This window comes from Salvelinus fontinalis, chromosome 12 (genome assembly GCF_029448725.1).
Source record: "Salvelinus fontinalis isolate EN_2023a chromosome 12, ASM2944872v1, whole genome shotgun sequence".
Lineage (NCBI taxonomy): Eukaryota > Metazoa > Chordata > Actinopteri > Salmoniformes > Salmonidae > Salvelinus > Salvelinus fontinalis.
In genome coordinates, this window is record NC_074676.1 from 33,899,778 (window position 1) to 33,927,209 (window position 27,432).

At 45.4% G+C, this 27,432-nt stretch overlaps 1 protein-coding gene across 1 annotated transcript in view; it reads right to left on the reverse strand.

The window, feature by feature from the left end:
- Positions 1 to 27,432, reverse strand: part of LOC129867220 (protein kinase C-binding protein NELL2-like) — a 105,133-nt gene that overhangs the window by 41,605 nt on the left and 36,096 nt on the right. The window contains exons 10-15 of the mRNA XM_055940479.1: positions 26,931 to 27,022; positions 23,707 to 23,812; positions 23,159 to 23,287; positions 15,690 to 15,815; positions 1,620 to 1,742; positions 1,047 to 1,142 (exon numbers count right to left, since the gene is read on the reverse strand). Coding sequence (XP_055796454.1) covers positions 1,047 to 1,142; positions 1,620 to 1,742; positions 15,690 to 15,815; positions 23,159 to 23,287; positions 23,707 to 23,812; positions 26,931 to 27,022 — 672 coding nt within the window. The remainder of the gene's footprint in view (positions 1 to 1,046; positions 1,143 to 1,619; positions 1,743 to 15,689; positions 15,816 to 23,158; positions 23,288 to 23,706; positions 23,813 to 26,930; positions 27,023 to 27,432) is intronic.

Consider the following 27,432-nt stretch of genomic DNA (forward strand, 5'->3'; position numbering starts at 1 on the left):
AACAGATTACAAATGATAGACATCAATATAGGATGAGTTTGATGCATAGTGGTAAATCTACAGTATAATGCTTGATGCACTATAATGCACAGTGCATCAGTGTTTGTGTGCTATTGTCATTTGAAAGTGAGAAAGTTTAAAGCCCTGTAAAAGAAAATGCCATACTGAATAATATCTGGTGTGATGCAGACAGTCATTCCCATAGTGCTGCGACTGCAGTTAAAATCCTCCAATGGCACATTGGAACAGATTACTATTTTATTAGTCACCACAGAACAGAACACATAGGTAATGAAGGAGGATGAACAGGGGAAATGGGGAAACTAAGAGCCATGTATTTATGGAAAACGGTTCTGGAGAAACTGAAGGTGGGTGCTTTTTGTGAATAATTTCAAGTTTTAATGTCTCAAGTACAGCGAAATGCCTTTCTTGCAAACTCCAAATAACCCAGCTGGAGTATACTGAAAATATCTCAGTAATATCACATGCCATTTTTACTGTCAGAGTAAATAAAGACAGTCACCAAGTACAGACAGGGCCCGGTCAACACTTAAAATGGACAACAGTCTCATTTGATTGTCTCAGTCAAATGTATTCCAATTGAACACAAGTCATTGGTTTTATTTTAAATAAGGATGCAGATGACTTACTGGACTCTTTCTGGTATGTCTAGAAAATGAAATAAACTCTGGCACCAAAGCGATGATAACACTGAAAGTATCCTCTTAAGATTTTATTTTCAGCAAGAGTGACTACTTTAAAGTAGTCTTGAGGGACTACTTTAACACTTATTTTTCTTAAAACATCTTAAAGCATTGTTGGTTAAGGGCTTGTAAGTAAGCATTTCACTGCAAGGTCTACACTTGTTGTATTCGGCGCATGTGACAATAACATTTGATTTAAAAAATCATATTTGATCCTTTGAAATACAAATCAAATCTATCTAAACAACTCCACACTTCACCTCTTCCCTCATACTTTCTATTCTGTAGTCTTGATGCAGTGTTTAAGTCAGAGGACTGCCGACTAGACACAGGAAGTCTTACCTGTCTCACAGCTCTTCCCTGTGAAGCCTAGCTGGCAGATGCAGTTATTAGGGGAGATGCAGGTTCCTCCATTCTGGCACAGGCCATCACACATCGCTAGAGGAAGAACACAGGTACCACAAAGTCAGTATTCAACATTAATTTAGCTCAATTAACATTTGAATTAGGCCTAGAAAAAAAGGTTAAAAAAAGGATAACCCTTGTTGGTTCCAGGTAGAACACTTTGGGTTCCAGGTAAAACCATTTTGTGCTCCATGTAGAACCCTCTGTAGAAAGAGTTCTACCTGGAACCAAAAAGGGTTATCCTATGGGGACAGCCAAAGAACCCTTTAAGGTTCTAGATAGAAAAAAAGGTGCTAAGTGTACTGTCCATGGGGTCATTTTGCAATGTGATTACATTTTTCAAACTCATACCGCTTTTTTGATTAATTTATTTCAGTGAGATAAATGTAATATATATTTTAGAATTCATCCACTACTTGTTGGATGGTTAGTAATGGTCTATCCATTAGGGAAGGGGTACTAGAATGAAAAAGGACCCTATCTGTGTGGGTCTGGTCAGTAGGATCTCACCTTTGCAGATGGTACCGTTGCCAGTGTATCCCGGCTTACAAGAGCAGCTGTGTCCCCCCACCGTATTGAAACAGAGGGCATTCTGGGCGCAGCTGTGCAGTCCGCTCACACACTCATCATGCTCTGGAACAGCAAAACAAACACAGTTCAATCATTCCATAACAGCACCTTTAAGACCTGAACTAAACTTCACCTTGCACAGGTCAATCATTCCATAACACCTTTAAGACTTGAACTAAACTTCACCTTACACAGGTCAATCATACCATAACACCTTTAAGACTTGAACTAAACTTCACCTTACACAGGTCAATCATACCATAACACCTTTAAGACTTGAACTAAACTTCACCTTACACAGGTCAATCATTCCATAACACCTTTAAGACTTGAACTAAACTTCACCTTACACAGGTCAATCATACCATAACACCTTTAAGACTTGAACTAAACTTCACCTTACACAGGTCAATCATTCCATAACACCTTTAAGACTTGAACTAAACTTCACCTTACACAGGTCAATCATTCCATAACACCTTTAAGACTTGAACTAAACTTCACCTTACACAGGTCAATCATTCCATAACACCTTTAAGACTTGAACTAAACTTCACCTTACACAGGTCAATCATTCCATAACACCTTTAAGACTTGAACTAAACTTCACCTTACACAGGTCAATCATTACATAACAGCACCTTTAAGACCTAAACAAAACGTTTCCTTACACAGGTCAATCACACCTTAACCGCGGGAAGCAGAGAGAGGCAGACACACACTATCATCAGTACCAAGCCGAACACAGTGAGATCTTTATCCCACAGACACACAGGAATAAATCTATTCTGTGTGGACCGTTCCAGAAGGTTCAATTTTATTGGTCGCATACACATATTTAGCAGATGTTATTGTAGGTGTAGAGAACTACTACTTCGTGATAAGTATTTGCTTACTGTGTACAACTTAAGGCAGTTGGTTACTAAACTTTTGGTGTTGAGTTGTGATCTTCCAAAAACGACTGGAAACTTACTGTGTACCTTCATAGAAGCAAAACAAAACTTCAGTTATGACTCAGTATCTAGAATGACACAAAAAGTCAGGTCTCAAAGGACCCAAACCTGTCATTGGTTATCAAACTATCCAACTCCCTTTGGCAGAGAGAATGTTCTAGTCCTGATTGAGTCTGCTCTGCACTGAGATGACATGACACTATTACACCAGTAATAGTTGACCACTTCTATCAATAATACCAGATGAAAAACTATGGTGCATTACATTGTATTGCTTATCTCTGGGTAACACTTCTTCCATTTGTTAGTGGATTTCTGGGCCATCCAAAGCCTGGCATCAAGTCCTCTTTGCTGTGGTCACACATGTTCATACACCAACCGACTAGCTCTCAGGAGTCTTACTAAACAATAACAATAAAGTACAGTATTAATATATTGTGCTTTTCTCCTAATTAGTGGAAGTATTTTTTCTGTAGTTGTTGGACTTCTATTGTGTAATACAGCAAAAAAACAAACGGCCCTCAAACTGAATGTCTTACTATCTGAGAACAAGAACGTATCTGAATGAGAATGCGTGCCACGGGAGAGACCTAAGCTACATCCATTTCATTGTCATCATCCCATCCATTACATTTCCTGAACAGTATCAGGCTCAAACAAATTGAAAGTGATGTGGTGTTGAGCTTCTCCTTTGAGGGTATAATGTCTATATTACAGAGTCAAGAACATGGAGGAACACCGGTCCTGCTGCTCTATCACACCTGCTGATGTCCTGCATTAAAACCTGCTCTGAGTCCCCACTGAGGCAGCATATAGGATGAGTCCCAAATGGCACCCGTTTCCCTACAAAGTGCACTACTTTTGACCAGAACCCTATGGGACCTGGTCAAAAGTAGTGCACTTTATAGGGAACAGGGTGTCGTATGAGATGCAGATAGCATATAAAACTAACAGAAGGGGAGAGTAAAAACAGAGAGGAGATTTGCCCAAGGTCACATCTGTCTATGCCTGCCGGGCAGGGGAGTTGTGTGCCATCACTCTGAATCGACAGGATGGAGAAATTGGCAGACTAGGTGCATGTGTGTGTCTGCGACGAGGTTATCCTTCCTGTGTGTGTGTGTGTGTGTGTGTGTGTGTGTGTGTGTGTGTGTGTGTGTGTGTGTGTGTGTGTGTGTGTGTGTGTGTGTGTGTGTGTGCGTACAGTACATGTGTCTGCGTGCGTCCATCTGTGTATGTGTGTGCCTCTGCCTCCTGTGTAGGGGTTTTTCTTCTTGACTAGTGCTGCTCATGCTGCAGACAGATAAACAATCAATTATGTACAGGCTGTCACTAGGGAGCCCTCTGTAGTGTGCTTCAGCAGACTGACTGACTGGAGCCTCAGCCCAGCCTGGAGCCAACTCAGCCTTTGTCCAACAATTTGACCGACACACTGTAACTAAAACTGCATTAGGCCGTGGTAATACAGTCACTGTATCAGTTAATACTGTCACTGCATCTAGAACTACTTATAAACTCTTGGAGAACTCACTGATCTTTATGGAAAATGGAGACATTCTGGGTCTTCACAGGCATATCATAATAACAGTTCTAAATGTGAAGGCTGTGCTGAAATAGCAGTGTCTGTTTTCCATCTTTGGGAGAGTATCAAAGTCATCATAAGATGCAATATCTGAGATAAAGGGAGATATAATAGAGTGGGAACAAAGCGTGAAAGGATGGGGAGGAGAGACGGGGGTCAAGGCCAACTGTTTTCCCATAATCCTCTATGTCTGCCAGGCCCTTTGACTTCACACAGTGGAAGTTATCCTTTCTAATCCCCACTGCCACACCGCCGCCCTCCCTTCATCCCCACCTCCTCCCTCCCTTCATCCCCACCTCCGCCCTCCCCTCATCCCCACCTCCGCCCTCCCCTCATCGCCACCTCCGCCCTCCCCTCATCCCCACCTCCTCCGTCCCTTCATCCCCACCTCCGCCTTCCCTTCATCCCCACCTCCGCCTTCCCTTCATCCCCACCTCCGCCCTCACTTCATCCCCACCCCCGCCCTCACTTCATCCCCACCCCCGCCCTCACTTCATCCCCACCCCCGCCCTCACTTCATCCCCACCCCCGCCCTCCCTTCATCCCCACCTCAGCCCTCCCTTCATCCCCACCTCAGCCCTCCCTTCATCCCCACCTCCGCCCTCCCTTCATCCCCACCTCCGCCCTCCCTTCATATCCACCTCCGCCCTCCCTTCATCACCACCTCCGCCCCCCCTTCATCTCCACCTCCGCCCCCCCTTCATCTCCACCTCCGCCCCCCCTTCATCTCCACCTCCGCCCCCCCTTCATCTCCACCTCCGCCCCCCCTTCATCCCCACCTCCGCCCCCCCTTCATCCCCACCTCCGCCCCCCCTTCATCCCCACCTCCGCCCTCCCTTCATATCCAGCTCCCCCCTTCATCCCCACCCCCGCCCTCCCTTCATCCCCACCTCCGCCCTCCCTTCATCCCCACCTCCGCCCTCCCTTCATCCCCACCTCCGCCCTCCCTTCATCCCCACCTCCGCCCTCCCTTCATCCCCACCTCCGCCCTCCCTTCATCCCCACCTCCGCCCTCCCTTCATCCCCACCTCAGCCCTCCCTTCATCCCCACCTCAGCCCTCCCTTCATCCCCACCTCAGCCCTCCCTTCATCCCCACCTCAGCCCTCCCTTCATCCCCACCTCAGCCCTCCCTTCATCCCCACCTCAGCCCTGCCTTCATCCCCACCTCAGCCCTGCCTTCATCCCCACCTCAGCCCTGCCTTCATCCCCACCTCAGCCCTGCCTTCATCCCCACCTCAGCCCTCCCTTCATCCCCACCTCAGCCCTCCCTTCATCCCCACCTCAGCCCTCCCTTCATCCCCACCTCCGCCCTCCCTTCATCCCCACCTCCGCCCTCCCTTCATCCCCACCTCCGCCCTCCCTTCATCCCCACCTCCGCCCTCCCTTCATCCCCACCTCCGCCCTCCCTTCATCCCCACCTCCGCCCTCCCTTCATCCCCACCTCCGCCCTCCCTTCATCCCCACCTCAGCCCTCCCTTCATCCCCACCTCCGCCCTCCCTTCATCCCCACCTCAGCCCTCCCTTCATCCCCACCTCCGCCCTCCCTTCATCCCCACCTCCGCCCTCCCTTCATCCCCACCTCCGCCCTCCCTTCATCCCCACCTCAGCCCTCCCTTCATCCCCACCTCAGCCCTCCCTTCATCCCCACCTCAGCCCTCCCTTCATCCCCACCTCAGCCCTCCCTTCATCCCCACCTCAGCCCTCCCTTCATCCCCACCTCAGCCCTCCCTTCATCCCCACCTCCGCCCTCCCTTCATCCCCACCTCCGCCCTCCCTTCATCCCCACCTCCGCCCTCCCTTCATCCCCACCTCCGCCCTCCCTTCATATCCACCTCCGCCCTCCCTTCATATCCACCTCCGCCCTCCCTTCATATCCACCTCCGCCCTCCCTTCATATCCAGCTCCCACCCTCACTTCATCCCCACCCCCGCCCTCCCTTCATCCCCACCTCCGCCCTCCCTTCATCCCCACCTCCGCCCTTCCTTCATCCCCACCTCCGTCCTCCCTTTCTCCTTTCTTCCCTCCCTCCCTCCTTTCTTACTGCCTCTGAGACCAAGGCCGGATTGGTCATCATCGGATAAGAGCGGGGTCACACACCTCACATCCCATCACACACACCTCAGGACAGCAGCCCTCTAATAACATTCAAAGGCAACTCATCTTTAGGAGTGAGGAGCACTCCCCAGACACTTTGGGGAGGGAGGAAGAGAGGAGGGCTATCTTGACCTTCAAGATCAAGGCTAAAATGATAGTCAGAGAGCAGGGGAAAGTTGGGTTGCTCCTTTCTGTCCTGACTCTATTCGACATTGACCAGCTGGGATGTTAAATAGTGACCCCCTTCACTGTGGGGTGTTTTATGTAAATACCATGTTCACTTGAACCCAGAACCTCATGATGTTACTATAGAAAATCTCTCTGGGTTTAGCCTACTGTTACTAGAGTAACTCAATTAAATAAGTGTATTCTTTCTTAATCACTATGTGGACTAGTATAGATACATGCACTTATGGAAAAACAATATAATTAGGCTACCTGTGCATTATTTCTGCTGAGGTTTGCAATCTAGTAATTGCTCGAATCCACGGAGAATAATAAAGATCCTCATATTGAATAAGTTATTCTAATGGACATGGGAGATATTACATTTTGTGTTTTCTTGAGCTGGTGCTATATTTCCTTTCTAAGCCACGTGGGGAATAGCCCATTCCCTCTGGGTCCTGTTCAAACAGAAACAGATGTTTGATTGCTATTAATAATGAATAGAACCCCATAGCTACCTTAGCAAAGGGCCCCTATCGCTAACATATCACAGTGCAACAGGAATGGGCGAGATGGCATACTCTGGAAATAAACATGAATCTTGTCGGAGGCAGTGCCTTGTGTATGTGCTCTAATAAGATTGTGTCGGTTTGATTTGATTTAGCCACATATGGGTCCATCGGACAAGTTTTGAATTAAGTACAGTTTAACCATAATTCATCTTTTTAATATCAGATAAGAGGTGGAGTGTGGCTCTATATGAGCGATTCTATATCATGCGCTGAGGCAATGCTTGTGAATATACACTGATAGTCCAATAACCCAGAGAGAGATTACGACAGTAATTTGACTGTACTGTAGCAGGCAGAAAGTCCTTACATCAGGCCCCCTGAATACACCTCGGTTTAATCATGATGCATAACAGAGGTGTGCATGGCTCTGACTTGAAGGCATTTTAATAAGATTCTATTTAAAATACAGAGACACAACTTAATCCACTGGGCTGCAGTATTAATCTTCATTGTAAATCGGTGAAACTAATGGGTTGCAGGATAGGAGACAAATGAATAGGAGACTGCATCCGGCTCTAAGATGCATAGAAATATAACTGTGAGTGGAATGTAATTCAGGGTGTGTCTAAGGAGAACTAACACTAGAGAAAAGACTGAGTACGCAAGGTGTGTGTCTCTTCTTCACTGAATAAATAAGAGAACAAAAAAGTGTGAGATGAGTGAGAATTCTCATGATTATTCCTTCTGAAACATTCCTAAAATACCTACTGACAGCCTCACCATCTCCATTCCCATATCCTCTTCTGTTTCCTGTTCCCATCAACAAGGGGAAACCCACCATTGGCATAGTTGTGGCAGTCAGGAAATGTAAAAAATCTGCTGTGTTGTTGCATTGTCTTGGTGTGTCTTACAGACTCTTACTGCTTTAAGTCAAACCCAGAAGCTCAGAGGGGAAGGGGGGTGGGGGGCAGCAGCGTTGCAGCAGGCCCGAATCCTTTCTCTGGCTATGTCCCAAATGTACCATATTCCCTATATAGTGCACTACTTTTGACCAGAGCCCTATGGGCCCTCCCTATGGGCCCTGGTCAAAAGTAGTGCACTATAAAGAGAATAGTGTGCCATTTGGGATGCAACCCTCTTTCTGGCACGTCTCAGCCAGGCAGGCTGCTCCTTTACTATGCATTCTACCTCCTCTTCTCTCTGTCTCCTCTCCTCCGTGCTGAGTTAGTTTGAATTAGTGGTAATTGCTTTTTTAATTACAGACGAAGAGGAAATGTTTTGTGTCCCCCTCAGAGACGACACACACAGGGATCTACTTAGCCTCATAACTCGCACTGTAATGCATTCACAGCGAACATGACGACCATGCTACATACTGTATCTATGCGTATACCATTGAGTCATCTTTACAACTGGAAGGAGACATGGGCCTGCTGTTCAGTAACAATATTAGTCATGATGTTATTTTAAATATTTGATTTCTTTCTTTATCTTTGTGATATTGTTTATTGTGAAACGTAAGACTGATTAAAATGACTAATGGAACAATGGTGGTTCGTCAACAGTTTGTGGGTCATCAAGAAGTCAGGGCCATAATCAAATGATCTTCATTAAAGCCTGAGTGTAGTCACAAAGGTCTACTCAAGTTCAAGTAGTGCATTTGCCATTTATCTATTCAAGGTCTGCACCTACATATGACATTCATGGTAAAAACATGGACTTTAGAAGAAATTGTAAGCTTTTTAGCTGCAGTATCATTCTCTTCTGAAAACCACAAACTTTATTGATGCAAACTTAGTAAATATTTCCCAAAGTCTGTTTCTTAAACTCACTGCCTGAAACAATCGAAGGGAACACAACTCTAAGGGTAGCTCTACAGAAAAAGAGTGCTTGTGTCAGTAGTAACTGTGTCACCATGTGGCATTTCAATCTGGTGTGAAGAGAACTGGCTGACCTGAACATGGAGGGCTACAGTACTGCTGACAGAGAAACAGAACAGGGAAGAACAGAGGAGAAGAAAGATGAGGAATCTTGCTTGCAGTCTTTTTATATTGAACAAAAATATATAGAAATATATGGAAAGTGTTGGTTCCATCTGTCATGAGCTGAAATAAAAGATCCCAGAAATGTTCCATAAGCAAAAAAAGCTTATTTATCTCAAATCTTGTGCACAAATTAGTTTACATCCGTGTTGGTGAGCATTTCCCCTTTGCCAAGATAATCCATCCACTTGACAGGTGTGGCATAGGTCACTCTAAAATGTGCAGTTTGTCACACACCACAATGCCACAGATGTCTCAAGTTGATGGAGCATGCAATTGGCATGCTGTCTGCAGGAATGTCCACCAGAGATGTTGCCAGAGAATTTAATGTTAATTTCTCTACCATAAGCCACCTCCAATGTCGTTTTAGAGAATTTGGAGTAGAGTATGTCAAACTGGCCTCACAACTGCAGACCACTTGCAACCACGCCAGCCCAGGACGTCCACATCCGGCTTCTTCACTTGCGGGATCGTCTAAGACCAGCCACCTGGACCGCTGATGGAAATGAGGAGTATTTCTGTCTGTAATAAAGCCCTTTTGTGGGGAAAAACTCATTCTGATTGGCTGGGCCTGGCTCCCCAGTGGGTGGGCCAGGCTCCCAAGTGGGTGAGCCTATACCTTCCCAAGCCAACCAATGGCTGTGCCCCTGCCCAATCATGTGAAATCCATAGATTACGGCCTAATGAATTTATTTCAATTGACTGATTTCCTTACATGAACTGTAACTCAGTAAAATCGTAAAATTGTTGCATGTTGCGTTTATATTGTTGTTCAGTATAGATTGACTTGGCTGCCGCTTCTCCCTCCCCACTCTAACTGTCACATGCACGCCCTGCCTGCTCTAATTTGTTCAACTGACATAGCGCTTTCAAAGAATCTCAAAGCGATTCAAGTCACAGATTCATGTCACAAGTCACATGCGCCGAATACAACAGGTGTAGTAGACCTTACAGTGAAATGCTTACTTACGAGCCCCGAACCAACAATGCAGTTTCAAAAAATACAGATAAGAATAAGAGATAACAGTAACAAGTAATTAAATAGCAGCAGTGAAATAACAATAGCGAGACCATATATAGGTTGGTACCGATACAGAGTCAATGTGCGGGTGCACTGGTATTTGAGGTTGTATGTACAAGTTGGAAGTTTACATACACTTAGGTTGGAGTCATTAAAACTTGTTTAACTTGTTAACAAACTATAGTTTTGGCAAGTCAGTTAGGACATCTACTTTGTGCATGGCCTACCTTCAAACTCAGTGCCTCTTTGCTTGACATCATGGGAAAAACAAAAGAAATCAGCCAAGACCTCACAAAAAATGTTTTGACCTCCACAAGTCTGGTTCATCCTTGGGAGCAATTTCCAAACGCCTGAAGGTACCACGTTCATCTGTACAAACAATAGTACACAAGTATAAACAGCATGGGACCACGCGGCCGTCATATCGCTCAGGAAGGAGACGCGTTCTGTCTCCTAGAAATGAGCGTACTTTGCTGCGAAAAGTGCAAATCAATCCCAGAACAACAGCAAAGAACCTTGTGAAGATGCTGAAGGAAACAGGTACAAAAGTATCTATATCCACAGTAAAACAAGTTCTATATCGACATAACCTGAAAGGCCGCTCCGCAAGGAAGAAGCCACGGCTCCAAAACCGCCATAAAAAAGCCAGACTACGGTTTGCAACTGCACATGGGGACGAAGATGGTACTATTTGGAGAAATGTCCTCTGGTCTGATGAAACAAAAATATAACTTTTTGGCCATAATGACCATCTTTATGTTTGGAGGAAAAAGGAGGAGGCTTGCAAGCCGAAGAACACCATCCCAACCGTGAAGCACGGGGTGGCATCATCATGTTGTAGGGGTGCTTTGCTGCAGGAGGGACTGGTGCACTTCACAAAATAGATGGCATCATGAGGGTGTAAAATTATGTGGATATATTGAAGCAACATCTCAAGACATCAGTCAAGAAGTTAAAGCCTGGTCGCGATGGGTCTTCCAAATGGACAATGACCCCAAGCATACTTCCAAAGTTGTGGCAAAATGGCTTAAGGACAACAAAGTCAAGGTATTGGAGTGGCCATCACAAAGCCCTGACCTCAATCCCATAGAACATTTGTGGGCAGAACTGAAAAAAAGTGCGAGCAAGGAGGCCTACAAACCTGACTCAGTTACACCAGCTCTGTCAGGAAGAATAGGCCAAAATTCACCCAACTTATTGTGGGAAGCTTGATGAAGGCTTCCGAAACATTTGACCCAAGTCATACAATTTAAAGGCAATGCTACCAAATACTAATTGAGTGTATGTAAACTTCTGACCCACTGGGAATGTGATGAAATAAATAAAAGCTGAAATAAATCATTCTCTCTACTATTATTCTGACATTTCACATTCTTAAAATAAAGTGGTGATCCTAACTGACAGGGAATTTTTACCAGGATTAAATGTCAGGAATTGTGAAAATCTGAGTTTAAATGCATTTGTGTCACGATCGTGTGGCGGATTGATGGACCAAAACGCAGCATTTGGAAAGTAAGCCATCTTCTTTTATTTTAAAAGATGACGAAAAATAAACACGAAACACTTAAAACAAACTAACAAAACAACAAACGATCGTGAAGCTAATAAACGTCGTGCACATACAACAGGCTACAAACGTTCTGACATAGACAATTACTCACCACCAATGAGAGCCTATGGCTACCCTAAATAAGGCTCCCAATCAGAGACAACCGAAATCAGCTGTCTCTAATTGGGAACTCATTCAGGTAACCATAGACTCTCCTAGACAACTAAACATACATAGACAACACTAGAAACATGTACTCCACACAAACCCATATACTATACAACAACCCCTTTACCATAAACAACACCCAAAACCAACAAAACAAAAACATTCCCCATGTCACACCCTGACCTAACTAAAATAATAAAGAAAACAAAGAATACTAAGGCCAGGGCGTGACATAATCCCCCCCTTGAGGCGCGAACTCCGGGCGCACCATACACAGTCTAGGGGAGGGTCTGGGTGGGCTTCCTTCCACGGTGGCGGCTCCGGCTCTGGTCGCGGTCCCCACGTCACCACAGTACCTAACCACCTCCTAGGCTTCCTCCAAACGACCCCCCTCCACATTAACCCCATTGCATTAAGGGGCAGTTCCGGACTAAGGGGCAGTACCAGGGTAAAGGCCAGTACCAGGGTCAGGGGCAGTACCAGGGTCAGGGGCAGTACCAGGGTCAGGGGCATTACCAGGGTCAGGGGTAGTACCAGGGTAAGGGGCAGCACCAGGGTAAGGGGCAGCACCAGGGTAAGGGGCAGCACCGGACTGAGGAATGGCAGCTCCGGACTGAGAGACTGCAGCTCCGGACTGAGAGACTGCAGCTCCGGACTGAGGGACGGCCCATGGCTGGCTGACAGATCTGGCTGCTCATGGCTGGCTGACGGATCTGGCTGCTCATGGCTGGCTGACGGATCTGGCTGCTCATGGCTGGCTGACGGATCTGGCTGCTCATGGCTGGCTGACGGATCTGGCTGCTCATGGCTGGCTGACGGATCTGGCTGCTCATGGCTGGCTGACGGATCTGGCTGCTCATGGCTGGCTGACGGATCTGGCTGCTCATGGCTGGCTGACGGATCTGGCTGCTCATGGCTGGCTGACGGATCTGGCTGCTCATGGCTGGCTGACGGATCTGGCTGCTCATGGCTGGCTGACGGATCTGGCTGCTCATGGCTGGCTGACGGATCTGGCTGCTCATGGCTGGCTGACGGATCTGGCTGCTCATGGCTAGCTGACGGATCTGGCTGCTCATGGCTAGCTGACGGATCTGGCTGCTCATGGCTAGCTGACGGATCTGGCTGCTCATGGCTAGCTGACGGATCTGGCTGCTCATGGCTAGCTGACGGATCTGGCTGCTCATGGCTAGCTGACGGATCTGGCTGCTCATGGCTAGCTGACGGATCTGGCTGCTCATGGCTAGCTGACGGATCTGGCTGCTCATGGCTAGCTGACGGATCTGGCTGCTCATGGCTAGCTGACGGATCTGGCTGCTCATGGCTAGCTGACGGATCTGGCTGCTCATGGCTAGCTGACGGATCTGGCTGCTCATGGCTAGCTGACGGATCTGGCTGCTCATGGCTGGCTGACGGATCTGGCTGCTCATGGCTGGCTGACGGATCTGGCTGCTCATGGCTGGCTGACGGATCTGGCTGCTCATGGCTGGCTGACTGATCTGGCTGCTCCTGTCTGATTGGCGGCTCTGGCGGATCCTGTCTGGTTGGCGGCTCTGGCGGATCCTGTCTGGTTGGCGGCTCTGGCGGCTCCTGTCTGACGGACGGCTCTGGCGGCTCCTGTCTGGCTGGCGGCTCTGGCGGCTCCTGTCTGGCTGGCGGCTCTAGCGGCTCCTGTCTGGCTGGCGGCTCTAGCGGCTCCTGTCTGGCTGGCGGCTCTAGCGGCTCCTGTCTGGCTGGCGGCTCAGTTGGCTCATGGCAGACGGGCGGCTTTGCAGGCTCATGGCAGACGGGCGGCTTTGCAGGCTCATTGCAGACGGATGGCTCAGATGGCGCTGGGGAGACGGATGGCTCAGATGGCGCTGGGGAGACGGATGGCTCAGATGGCGCTTGGCAGACGGGCAGTTCAGTCATCGCTGTGCAGACGGCAGACTCCTGCCGGCTGAGGCGCACTGTAGGCCTGGTGCGTGGTGCCGGGACTGGTGGCACCGGGCTGGGGACACGCATCTCAGGGCTAGTGCGGGGAGCAGCAACAGGACGCACAGGACTCTGGGGACACACAGGAGGCTTGGTGCGTGGTTTAGACACTGGTGGTAAAGGGCTGGAGACACGCACCATATAGCTAGTGCGTGGAGGAGGCACTGGTGGTACTGGGTTGGGGCGGGGAGGTGGCGCCGGAAATACCGGACCGTGCAGGCGTACTGGCTCCCTTGAGCGCCGAGCCTGCCCAACCTTACCTGGTTGTATGCTCCCCGTCGCCTGACCAGTGCGGGGAGGTGGAATAACCCGCACCGGCCTATGTAGGCGAACCGGGGACACCATGCGTAAGGCTGGTGCCATGTACGCCGGCCCGAGGAGACGCACTGGTGACCAGATGCGTTGGGCCGGCTTCATGACATACGGCTCAACGCTCAGTCTAGCCCGGCCGATACGTGGAGCTGAAATGTACCGAACCGGGCTATGCACGCGTACAGGAGACACCGTGCGCTCTACTGCGTAACACGGTGTCTGCCCGTACTCTCGCTCTCCACGGTAAGTACAGGGAGTAGGCGCAGGTTTCCTACCTGACTTCGCCACACTCCCTTTAAGGCCCCCCCCAAGAAATTTTTGGGTTGTACTCACGGGCTTCCAGCCTTGTCTCCGTGCTGCCTCCTCATATCGCCTCCTCTCGGCTTTAGCTGCCTCCAGCTCTTCACGAGGAAGGCGATATTCTCCAGGTTGTGCCCACGGCCCCTTACCATCCAGTATCTCCTCCCATGTCCATGAATCCTGTGTAGGTAGGTCCTGTTGCCGCTTTCCATGCCGCTTGGTCCTATAATGGTGGGTAATTCTGTCACGATCGTGTGGCGGATTGATGGACCAAAACGCAGCATTTGGAAAGTAAGCCATCTTCTTTTATTTTAAAAGATGACGAAAAATAAACACGAAACACTTAATACAAACTAACAAAACAACAAACGATCGTGAAGCTAATAAACGTCGTGCACATACAACAGGCTACAAACGTTCTGACATAGACAATTACTCACCACCAATGAGAGCCTATGGCTACCCTAAATAAGGCTCCCAATCAGAGACAACCGAAATCAGCTGTCTCTAATTGGGAACTCATTCAGGTAACCATAGACTCTCCTAGACAACTAAACATACATAGACAACACTAGAAACATGTACTCCACACAAACCCATATACTATACAACAACCCCTTTACCATAAACAACACCCAAAACCAACAAAACAAAAACATTCCCCATGTCACACCCTGACCTAACTAAAATAATAAAGAAAACAAAGAATACTAAGGCCAGGGCGTGACAATTTGGCTAAGATGTATCTAAACTTCTGACTTCAATTGTACATGGCTATGCAGTGTTTGAAGTGTTTTCATCACATGATGATAGTTCTGGAACTGTTTTAAAAAGGCTCACAAGCATGAGTCACAATTGTGCGCACATACTGACATACACACACACACACACACACACACACACACACAAACGCTGACGCACACACTGAGCACAGCTAAGTTGCCTTATTAAATAATATCCCTTCCAATAACTTCTGTTGAAAAGGCTCCCCTCTGCAGCTTTCAACGGTTTAGTCCGAAGTCATAAACATGAAACAAGTACAGTATGCTGCCCTACCAAGCAAAAAGGCAGTAACTGCTCATAGCGTGGAACTAAGAAAAATGGCTTTTATTAACGTGGTTTCACAATAACTTTATGCAGTTACTGCTGACATGACCCCCATTTTCTCCAAGAAACAATAGTGGAAGGACACTTGTCCACATGATTAAGCATGTATTTAATGTAGCAAAAATGACATTAACTCATTTTCGACCAAATTAGCAGTTACTGTCTTTTTGCTTGGTAGGCCAGTATGGGTCTCTCCTGTTAGCAGCCATAAGAGTCTGCCAGAAGAAAGGACTCACCCGTGCAGCAGTAGTCATCGATCCTGATGTAACCCGTGTGGCAGACACACATGAAGGAGCCGGGGGTGTTGACACACATGGTGTTCTCCCTGCAGTAGTGCTTTCCCTCTGCACACTCATCGATATCTGGGGAGAGGTGTAAAGATGGGACAGCTGGTCATGCATGGCCAACCCTAGGATCCTCTAACTGGTGCTCTACTAAAGACAAGGGCCCCAGATCAGCTTAAAGTCCTCATACAAAGCTAGGGAAGGAGGGAGAGCTCAAGTGTAGTTTTTCTTCATCAGTGGAGACCCTGGGGAGATGGAGGGGGACACTGGAGGGTATGCTTCTAGATCTTCCATGTACTCAAAGAACAACATCCTTTACTCATACTTTAGATTAGGGATGGGCAACATTGATGGGGTGGTGGCCATCAAAAATCTTGAAGGGCGACAGTTGCTCGCAGGTCTGCGTACCTCTCCCCCACCACCACATTGCAAGCAAAACATTTTAGCAGCCCACTTTGACAGAAGATACATTTTTTACATTTTAGAGTTAATTTTGTGCAATTCTACACATTTTGCCATGGGGCGGAGAGAAAATGTTGCTGTTTAACAGCTAATTTCCTGCAATTCTACATATTTTCCAATAGGGTGGAGAGAAATGTTTGCAGGTTTTAATATGATATCTGAGTGAGATATATTTTTCATTGAGGGCCTTCAAAAGGAGGGCCAGTTGCCTATCCCTGCTGTTGTACTGGAGAAGCCAAGTAGTCAACTTCACAGAACTGTCTATATATGTTCTTTATGCATAATGACTCACCACAAGGCAGTAGATTCAATCTTTTATAAATGTATTCCTAATCCCATTAGCTAATATAATAATTAGGGGGTGCTTATATAGTTCTGTTTCACTGTATGTACAAGTGGGTAACCTGTACATGTGTGAGGTGTGAAATGGGTTTGCATCCCCCTGAGAGACCCTTGGAGAGTGGTCACAGCAACTCTTTGTAAAGTACACAAACAAAATAACCTATCAAAAGCATTATACACAACATGCAGAATCTCACTGCTGGGGTAAATAAAATGCTCATATTGTGATTCAACACAGTGCAATGCAAACAGAGCTCAACCAACAATCAGTGATCTACTGTATACAGTGCAGTCGAAAAGTACTCAGACCCCTTTACTTTTTCCACATTCAACAAAGTACTGAGTAAATGGTCTGAATGATTATGTAAATGTGAAATTTGTTTTTGCTTTGTCATTTTAGGTTATTGCTGTTGGTGCTTTTCTATTTACCAATTTCTATGTTCTATGTTTGTGCTTTTCTATAAACCAATTTCTGTGTTTATGCAAGTGACTGATTGAACGAATCCTCACTATCAGTGTCTGCAATTTGTCAGTACACACAGAGCCTTGTTAAGAGATATCTCAGTTTTAAGGTCTCCGCTTAGAGAGAAGAAGCCTTGTGAGGTATTGGTCTGTCACATGCATGACCCAGTATTGGTCGGTCACATGAATGAAGCAAACATGAATGATTAATTCATTAGGAAAGGGAAAAGGGGATACCTAGTCAGCTGTACAACTGAATGCCTTTAACTGAAATGTGTCTTCAGCATTTACCCCAACCCCTCTGAATCAGAGAGGTGCGGGGGGGCTGCCTTAATCGACATCCACGTCTTTGGCGCTCGGGGAACAGTGAATAAGCTAAATCATGCAAATATGACTTGTCAGTATATAAGGGAACTAACGGGACTGCCCCGTTCGAGCTTCTGACAGACGTTCACTATGGGGAATTAACTTTGTTGGAACCTCTCAAGCATGCTGACAATAAACAATGATTAATTTAAGATTGACTTTGAGTGTTCCTGTGTAATAATTTCCACAATATATTGCTTAGGTCGAAGGAGGCAGAGCATGGTATATTAGGAGGGAGAGTAAATGCGACTCCATTTCCTTCATTCAGCAGAGTCTGCAGCTGTAATTGATAGAGGAAAAAATAGCTGGCTCCTTTATGTTAAAATCCCAAGAGTCTCCGATTATTTTCAAGCTACATGTTATAATCACTCTACGCAAACAGGCCTCTCAGTAAACAACTAGGAAGCCATTAGTATCTCTTCAGAACAATTGCCTAAACATTGGTGGGGAGATTATATGCTTTGTTGCTTGTGTTTTAATGGGCGAGAGACAATGCTCAACATCTTTTCATTTCATTCAAAAACCAGGCAATGAGTAATCTTTAAAAAGACCAAAACAAACATGGAAAAGCATCTCAAACTCTTTTGGAAAGCGAAACAATTAACACAATGGAGTGAAAAGAAGCACATTAGGATGCAACAACAATTCTGTCTCAATTCTGTTTAAAAAGCAGTACAGCCATTGTCTCTTTTCAAAGCAAGAACCAGAAGTGATAAATCATAGCGAGAATGAAGTGAGGAATCATCCCACTACAGTACCTGAGTTTAGAATAATGGACTGGTATGAATGAACTCTGCAGACACTGAGGAATGCACTGTGTGTGTGTATGTGTGTGTGTGTGTGCGTGTTTGTGCATGTGCGTGCGTGTGTGTCATGACAAGCAAGATGAATGCTAATGTATTTTACGGAAAAAAGTCCTTGCTATGCTATCAAGCATGTAAGGAAATGATGGGGGATTTGTCTGAGCGAGTGAGTGGGCTTTACGCTCCTTCACGGCACTCATTAATCTTGAGGAATCTTGCCTCTGAATGAATCAATGAATCACCATCATCTATCATCATTCTCTCTGAATAACAGGTGCTAGTAGTTGTAGCTGTCTCTAATGCTGCCTGACAAACACAGGGGAAGTGTCTCTGGTGATGAAGGACACAGTAGGAGCGCGGTTGCTGTCATATGCTGTTGCTATTTACAGACTGGCCTGGTTTTCAGCACCACAGGGTGTTTGTCAGCAGTCTTGGCGTTTGCACGCTGTGTGGGTCAGGCTCATCCCAGCAGTGATTGCGTTGGGGAGTGAGCTGTGCTCCTCAGTCAACACCAATTAGCCTCCCTCCACCTTGTGACATTAATACACGCTGCAAAATACACCGGCCAGGTCACAATGCACTGGATGGTACACAACCATAGTCCTTCTGAATGGTAATCATACACTAGATGAATCTCTTGTGAGGTTTGCAATGTGCAAATGCCGATAGTTGACTAAATTACTGTGTACTTCAAAATAGAGACGCATTTCAAATTGTCCTTTTGAGGTATAAAAAGAAAAGTGATACTACAGTAATTTTCAGAGACCCAGAAAATAATGATTTCCGTAAGAGGAAAACCTACACGATCTGCCCCTTGCCTTTTCTCCTGTGGTAAAAATACTAATAATGAGACTAGCTTCAACCTTTAGAGCGCTTTACTGATGCCTCAATTTAGAGCCAATAACACAGTCCATCACATAGCCACAGCAGCTTGGCTCTTACTCTAACAGTTATGTTTAATACACCCCAACACATATGCGTCAAATTTCACTTTACCTTGAAATGCTTACTTACGAGCCCATTCCCAACAATGCAGAGTTGAAAAATATTTGCAAAATAAAAAATATTCATAAAAGGAAATAGTATGAATAAAATAACAATGCGATACAAGGAGTACTGGTAACGAGTCAATGTGCAGGGGTAGGAGGTAGTTGAGGTAATATGTACATGTAAGTAAGGGTAAAAGTGACTAGGCAAACAGGATATTTGTTCACACACAACACACAAATATTTGTTCACACATTTGTTCACACACAATGCCTTCACTGCTCTTATACTGCATAGTTAAACAGAGTAGCAGCAACATATGTGAAGAGTGTGAAAGTGTGTCTATTTACGAGTGAGTGTGTGTGTGTGGCGTCAATATGCATGTGTGTGTGTGTGTGTTTGTGAGCGTATGTAGTGTGTGTGTTGAAGGTTCAGTGTAGTATGTGTGAGTGTGTGGGTAGAGTGTAGAGTGCTCATACAGTCAGTGCAAACAAAATAAAAATCATAATAATAATAATAAAAGGGGTCAATGTAAATAGTCTGGGTAGCAATTTGATTAACTGTTCAGCAGTCTTATGGCTTGGGGGTAAAAGCTGTTCAGGAGCCTTCTTAATGGCTGCCTTCTGAGGGACTGAGCTACATCCCAAATGGTACCCCATTCCCTATGTAGTGCACTACTTTTGCACATGTGCCATAGGGCTCTGGTCAAAAGTAGTGCACTACATAGGGAACACGGGTGCCATTTGGGACACAACCCCTTAGAGATGGGTTCTGGTGCTTTTCTGTCTGAGAGAACAGCACTTTATCTATCTCACAGAGCAGAGAGAGGCTGGGAGAGGAGTGCATCTGCCCCCCTTTGTTTCTGCTACCACTGCTTCTATGAAACATTTACACAGGAGTGATCTCATATGCTATTTTCAGCACATCAGTGACCTAGGACTGTTTTAAAGAGCTAATGTTAGTGTCTGTCTTTTCCTCTAGACAGAGATATACCTAGTCCTATCTGACTCCTGCCTGATGGGTGCAGGGAACTGTATTGGGGTATTTTGTATGTACTTTATGTACATTGTGTGCAGCAAGACTGTCGATCAGAGTCCATCTCATCTCTTCTGCGATCTGATAATGAAGCTGACAAACATTTGGAACCTGCCAATTTCAATGTCTGTGTGCATCTGTCTACTAACATATACCAACCCTCAACAGCAAAATGGCATAACTACCTTTGTCCAGACTATTATCTGAACAACAACATTCTCTCATACACCTGTGTGATCCTCAAAACAACTACAGTGTATGTTGACGGGTCCACTTATTTTAGCAGGGCACATTACTCAAAATGTAAGTGATTTCCAGAAACACCCTCAAAAAGACATTTATTTTGTGAGAGTTACAGTCAATTTGGTCCCTACGCAATTTCAGATGCAAATGCAGTTTTCAGATCACACCCCTATCCAATTTCATACAGAGACCGGGTCACTCTCGAGGTGAGTGGGCCGGTCCATGCATCCATAGCTAAGTCTAGGAATGTAAGAGTGATTACATTCTTCCAGCCGCATCCCTCAGCTTTTTACCGAAACAGTGGCAGGGAAAACGCTTTGTTGTCGTTTTAACAGCTGATCGCCCCTTTGATGGAATGGCTGTTCTGAGTCATTCAGTGAACAACTGAATACAGTCATGAATATGGTCAATTTCCAAACATACTACAACACCATGATAAAGCAAAATAAAAACACAAAAAAAACTAATATGGCTAAATTCGAAACTGAAATATGCACACCTAATTTGAACCTTCAGGTTCATAACACAATAGGTGTGCAAAAACATTGGACACGTCTTCTTCACAGATTTTGCAAAGCCTTTAGCAAAATTCTTCCCTCCAACATATAGTGGGTTAAGCTGCCTGTAGTGCTGCATGTACACAGCGGAGGGAGGTTCCAGTCTATTTCAGTGCGTGGAGGTGGTGCCGTGTGGCAAGAGCTTAACCTGAAGCCCAGAGACCATACACTCCATTCATTTGAGACTGGGGGCTGATGGCATCTTCAATTATGCAGATTCCCAGAGATAGTGTAATTACCTGACCAACTGGTCATATTCAGCATATTAAAACAGACTGACATGAGGTCAGGAATAACTGTTCTCTTTCTCACACACATGCCTTTCCCTCCTTGGATATCTCTGTCAGTGCCAATGAACATGTAGTCAAAGACATCCCACTGATCTTGGTGAAGGTGAGAAGTTGGAGGGAATTTGTCAGCTTGCTAAAAGTAGGGCATGTATGCACACAGGCACGGAGTGAGGCAGTGAGGAAGAAAGCGATATGGAGCCAAGATTTAATGGCTTATTTGCACTAGTCATCAACGTCATGTTTAGATTTAGCTCCCGGAATCCCACATGTATTACTATGAGTTGGGGTAAACACTGTAGATGTTAAAGCATGACATCACTGCAGATGAAGCAGTCATCTCGTCTTTGATCATCCCAGGAAGATTCCGTATAGTAAGAAGCATACATGTACTGTATGTATGTGGGAAGTTCAACAGAGGGAGGGGAGGAGGGGCAAAGACATCTATATTCACAGTGTGTTATATAGCATTTACGAGCATGTATTTTAGCAGGCAACCCATGTGAAATTATAATGCGCTTGATGTATTAACACGTTTTCCAATCTTCAAAAGTGAAGGGCCAAATCACCTCGCTTTGTGCACAGGGGCATTGCCATGCTGAAAGAGGAAAGGAATTCCCAAAAATGTTGCCAAAAGTTGGAAGCACAGAATTGTCCAGAATTTCCCTTCACTAGAACTAAGGGGCCTAGCCCGGACCATGAATAACCAGACCATTATTCCTCATCCATCAAACTTTACAGTTTGCACTATGCATTGGGGCAGGTAGCGTTCTCCTGGCATCTGCCAAACCCAGATTCATCCGTTGGACTGGCAGATGATGAAGCGTGATTCATCGCTCCAGAGAACGCTTTTCCACTGCTCTAGAATCCAATGGCGGCGAGCTTTACACCACTCCAGCCGACGCTTGGCATTATGATCTTAGGCTTGTGTGTGGCTGCTCAGCCATGGAAACCCATTTCATGAAGCTTCCAACGAACAGTTCTTGTGCTGATGCTGCTTCCAGAGGCAGTTTGGAACTCGGTAGTGAGTGTTGCAACCGAGGACAGACAATTTTTACGCGGTACAGCACTCGGCGGTACCATTCTGTGAGCTTGTGTGGCCTACCACTTCGCGGCTGAGCAGTTGTTGTTCCTATACGTTTCCACTTCACAATAACAGCACTTACAGTTGACCGGGGCAGCTCTAGCAGGGCAGATATTTGACGAACTGACTTGTTGGAAAGGTGGCATCCTATGACGGTGCCACGTTGAAAGTCACTGAGCTCTTCAGTACAGGCTATTCTACTGCCAATGTTCGTCTATGGAGATTGCATGGCTGTGTGATCGATTTTATACACCTGTTAGCAATGGTTGTGGCTGAAATAGCCAAATACACTCATGTGAAGGGGTGTCCATATACTTTTGTATATATAGTGTAACTACTTACATGACAGCACTACTTATGAGCATCTCTGCTCATAAAATAGCACTGATGTATTCTTGACAGTGATACAATAAACACAGCTAGGGAGCGTTCTGTATTTTCATACCAATAGACAGTAGAGACTAACCACAAGCAGACAAAGGGACAAGAGTGGTGTGAGAATGTCAGTGAAAGTAAGTCCCTGGATCAGACACTGTACGTATGTCTAATACCTCCACACAAATCACAGCAGAGAGTCTGTTTAACAGTATGCCATCTCTCAAAGTGTTGAAAGATGTAGTTATGTTGCAAAATAAGAATTATGCTGTTACAAGTACCTCACAGTTCAACCAAAGTGCACAAAAGGAAAAGCAAACTGGATACACAAAATAAATTATCCTGGAGGAAAACAGTAGATCAATGGAAGGCGTTTGTTATCAATTCTATTATTATTTTATTAGAATCCTTTATGTACCTTCACAGTATGCGTTGTCATCTCGGAGCGGGCGGAAGCCGTCCTTGCAGCTGCAGCAGGCCCCAGCCTCCAAGTTGATACAGTCAGAGTGCTCCACACAGCCGTGGCCCTCCGCACAGAAGTCGTGACCTAGGGCACAGAGGTCAGAGGTTACCATAGAGATAGATAGAAGACTCATCATGGATATAAGCCGTTTTAGCATGGACATTGCCATTGATAGCTTCCACCATTTTAAAACAGTCAACTGGGTGGGGATTCCTATGACTTGGGAGTAATCAGCCAATGAAGAAGAAGAAGAAAATGGACTACATTAAAATGGAGATAGCCTCAATGGCGCTGCCCATGCTGTAACAGATGCTATAACGATACAGATACAAAGATTAATCCTCTATCCATCTCTATGGAGGTTACACACAGGTCACTCCTCTCAGACTGGGTCTAACAGTCCAGGTGGGTTTCTTGCAATGATTCCAGTCATGATTTGCAGATTATTTTAAGGTTTACATCTGTACAGTAGAATATAGGTAGGTGAATGTATTTTCCAATACCTCTGCAGACTTTGCAGCACCTGTCGTTGAGGGTGACCTGCTCGGACTCTGGACAGTTGAGTTCAGGACAGGGGAAAGTCATGACGACCCGATGCATGGTCCTCTCCTAGTAACAGGGAACCAATGAGAAACAATATGAGACACAACCCAATGGAGGGTTAGATTAGCTCAGCTGCTAGTTTCCCACAGATTTGATAAGGCTTGAATTTAATTAGAGGCAGTAAGCCATCCATTGTGTGCCTCCTTCCTCACTGTGCACATCTTCCCAACTAAAGTGACATAATGGGTCAATAGCAGTAAGGTCTACATATTTCAGGTTAGTTTTTAGCGATGTAGTAAACTCTGCACGTTGATTCTCTTACCTATAGATGGATTGGCTGACAACGTCATGAAAATTATGCACTTGCATCGATGAGGTAGAAGGCCGTGTGACATTATGATTCTGAATGGTCAGATAGCTAGAAACAATGACAAGAAGCTGCCATGTGGAGAATTGTAGGTGTCTCATTTCAGCTCATTGTAGCTTGTTATTGATGTCATGTCTTGACTCATGTCATGTCTATGCTAATAAGGCAAAAATTCCCTAGCTAGCTAACCAACAACTGTAACTATGCATTTGAGCAACAACAGGTGCTCATTGTACAAAAGTATTTATGCTGTTAATCAACATTTGGAGAGGAAATATAGCTTATAAGCCAACCCTTACTGTTTTGCCCCATAGTTGTGCACGAGTCGGTTTTGATGCTAAACAACCAACCCGTCTTTTAAGATGTATGATGAGTATGAGCATGATATCCAATTGAACAGAGCTCATTGGATAGGATATGAAACCAGTTTATTTGTCCCCAATTGTGTGATTAGACAGTAACGTGATGGTGGGAGAAGGGGGCTCCCTCTCCCACCATCTCTTCAACAGCTCCGCTCCTCTCCACTCTGTCTACCTGACTGATGCCAATTCATGATCATTAACACACAACAAGAGAAAACCAACCTAATAAACCAACTTAGAACTAATCTCTGACTAGCTACGTTCCACACAACTCAGTCAAAATAGAGATAAATCTAAGAGTTGTCTCTCTATGTTAGTCACCCTCTCCCCAGAAACCTCCTTCAACCAGCAGCAGTCAGACATGAGATCAGAGACACAAGACATGACAGGCAGCTGTCACCAGTAGCCAGATGGCCACCTGTCTGAGACTGGAGGACCAGGATGACTATTGCCATCACCCAGTCCTTTCATCTGCAGCTGATGTCTGGTTCTGCAGCTTCTGTCTGTTGCTTGTGTCTATGTCTGTGTGAGTCTGTATCTTTCTGTCTGTAGCTGTATCTTTATCCATGTGTGTATCTGTGTCTGTACCTGTGTCTTTATCTATGTCTATCTCTGAGTCTGTCTGTCTGTAGCTGTATCTTTATCCATGTCTGTATCTGTGCTGTCAGAAAGCAGGGGCTGTCAGTGGGCCAGGTGAGTGACCTAACCATACACTCTTAGAAAAAAAGGGTTCTTTGTGGAGCGATAGGGTTCTACCAAGAATTGTTTTGATCAGAAAAATGTATCTGGAAGAGAAGGGTTCTTTTTTTAAGGCAAAAGGTTCTACCTAGAACCTTTAACATCATAGTAAACTTTTTTGGAAGAAAGGGTTCTTTGATGATTCTTTGGAAGGCAAGAAGGGTTCTAGATTGAACCATTTATAATATTTCACAGCATGCTCTATTGCAGGGAGATTTTCAGAATTGGTTGTTTTACTGTAATATTTGTTTGTGCATGTACATTGATTGGTTGATACATTTTATGCTACACAGTGATAACATACGGTTTTCTAAACTAATCCAATCTGTTGGATTTATTACACCCGTTACTGGCTGTTTCAGTTTAGATGATTGTAGGTCGTCTCAGTATTTAATCTTTCCTACCCTGGCAGTCACCCTGAATGTAGGTTGCGGGTGATTAACAACAATTAACAACAACAACAATATCCTAACTCGATTTCAATAGAATTACACATCACTTTTGCAAGTCAGCATTATGTAACTTTCAGGCCTGATGTGGCCTGTCAACCAGGAGATTCCTAACACCGCCGTGTTAGGGTATAACTAGGCCTTAAAAAAGGCCTCAATATATGTAATGTATTATCATAAATTATACATGTTAAAGGCTAATAACGCTGGTGGAACCGTTCATAGAGGGTTCTAGGAAGAACCCACCAAAGATAAAAGGGTTCTCGGTAGAACCCTTCATAGACGGTATTAGGAAGAACCTTTAGATCACAGGTGTCAAACTCATTCCACGGGGGGCCGAGTGTCTGCGGGTTTTCGCTCCTCCCTTGTACTTGATTGATGAATTAACATCACTAATTAGTTAGGAACTCCCCACACCTGGTTGTCTAGGGCTTTATTGAAAGGAAAAACCAAAAACCTGCAGACACTAGGCCCTCCGTGGAATGAGTTTGACACCCCTGCTTTAGATGATAAAATGGTTCTTGGTAAAACCCTTCATAGAGGGTTCTAGGCAAAACCATTCATAGAGGGTTCTAGGTAGAACCCTATGCAAAGGGTTCTACACAGAACCAAAAACGGTTCCCCTATGGGGACAACCCGAAGAACCCTGTATGGTTGTACAGTACTTAGCACCTTTTTTTTCTGAGTGTACATCCATCAGTCTCAAATCAAATCTTAATTGTCCCATGCTTCGTAAACAACAGGTGTAGACTAACAGTGAAATGTTTACTTACGTGCACTTCCCAACAATGCAGAATATAGGTATTTTTTAAATAAAATCTATAGGGCCATGCATGAATCCACAGGAGATCTATTTGATGAGGATGGATCAAAACACTGGAGTGATTGACATGCTGTGACAGTTTGGTACCCTTATGGAAACTCAATTACTCAGTTCTGCCCATTTACTTTCTCCTTAGAGAGCAATAGAAAAAATGGAGAGTTGACAACCAACGGATCAATTCATTTAGCTGATGTTGACGGCCCATCACAGTCTCTCATTCAGACTTGATTTAGCCCCTGGCCTGAGGAGCGCAGCTCCAGTCTGGAATCAGTATTTAAATGAGGCTGTCATACACATCAAGATGAAAATGGAAACACTGAAATACACTTTTAGCGCTTGTTTGCTTGAATTATTGTATTTTTTCAGAAGAGTTGAAGGAGTTTTAAGCAAGCAGTACTGCAGAAAAACAGTTGTATGTTTTCATTAGGGCTGCCGTGTTACTCACCCTGCACTCAGACAGCTGGCATCTGCCAGAGTTATAATGCACCGCTTTCTGATCTCCCTCCACCAACTCTTCTTCTCCGAAATGGCATACAGCTGGAAATAGACACATGCCACGGACACACATCCATACACACACACACACACACACACACACACACACACACACACACACACACACACACACACACACACACACACACACACACACACACACACACACACACACACACACACACACACACACACACACACACACACACTTTTCAGTATGGCAGTCTGTGACAACCTGTGGTGGTGTGGAGACACTGGGATCAGACATGGCAATCTTTATTATCAGAAAATAGAATTGGAGCATTGGACTTCAATGTCATTCTTACTTGGGCAGAACATCGTATTAAATGTGTCAGTTTGATGTGGAGGTTTGAGTGGTTGGCTACCTGGTTATCAGAATTATTGGAGGAAAGCACGATATAGAACTAGCCCTAAGCCACTTCACACTTCAA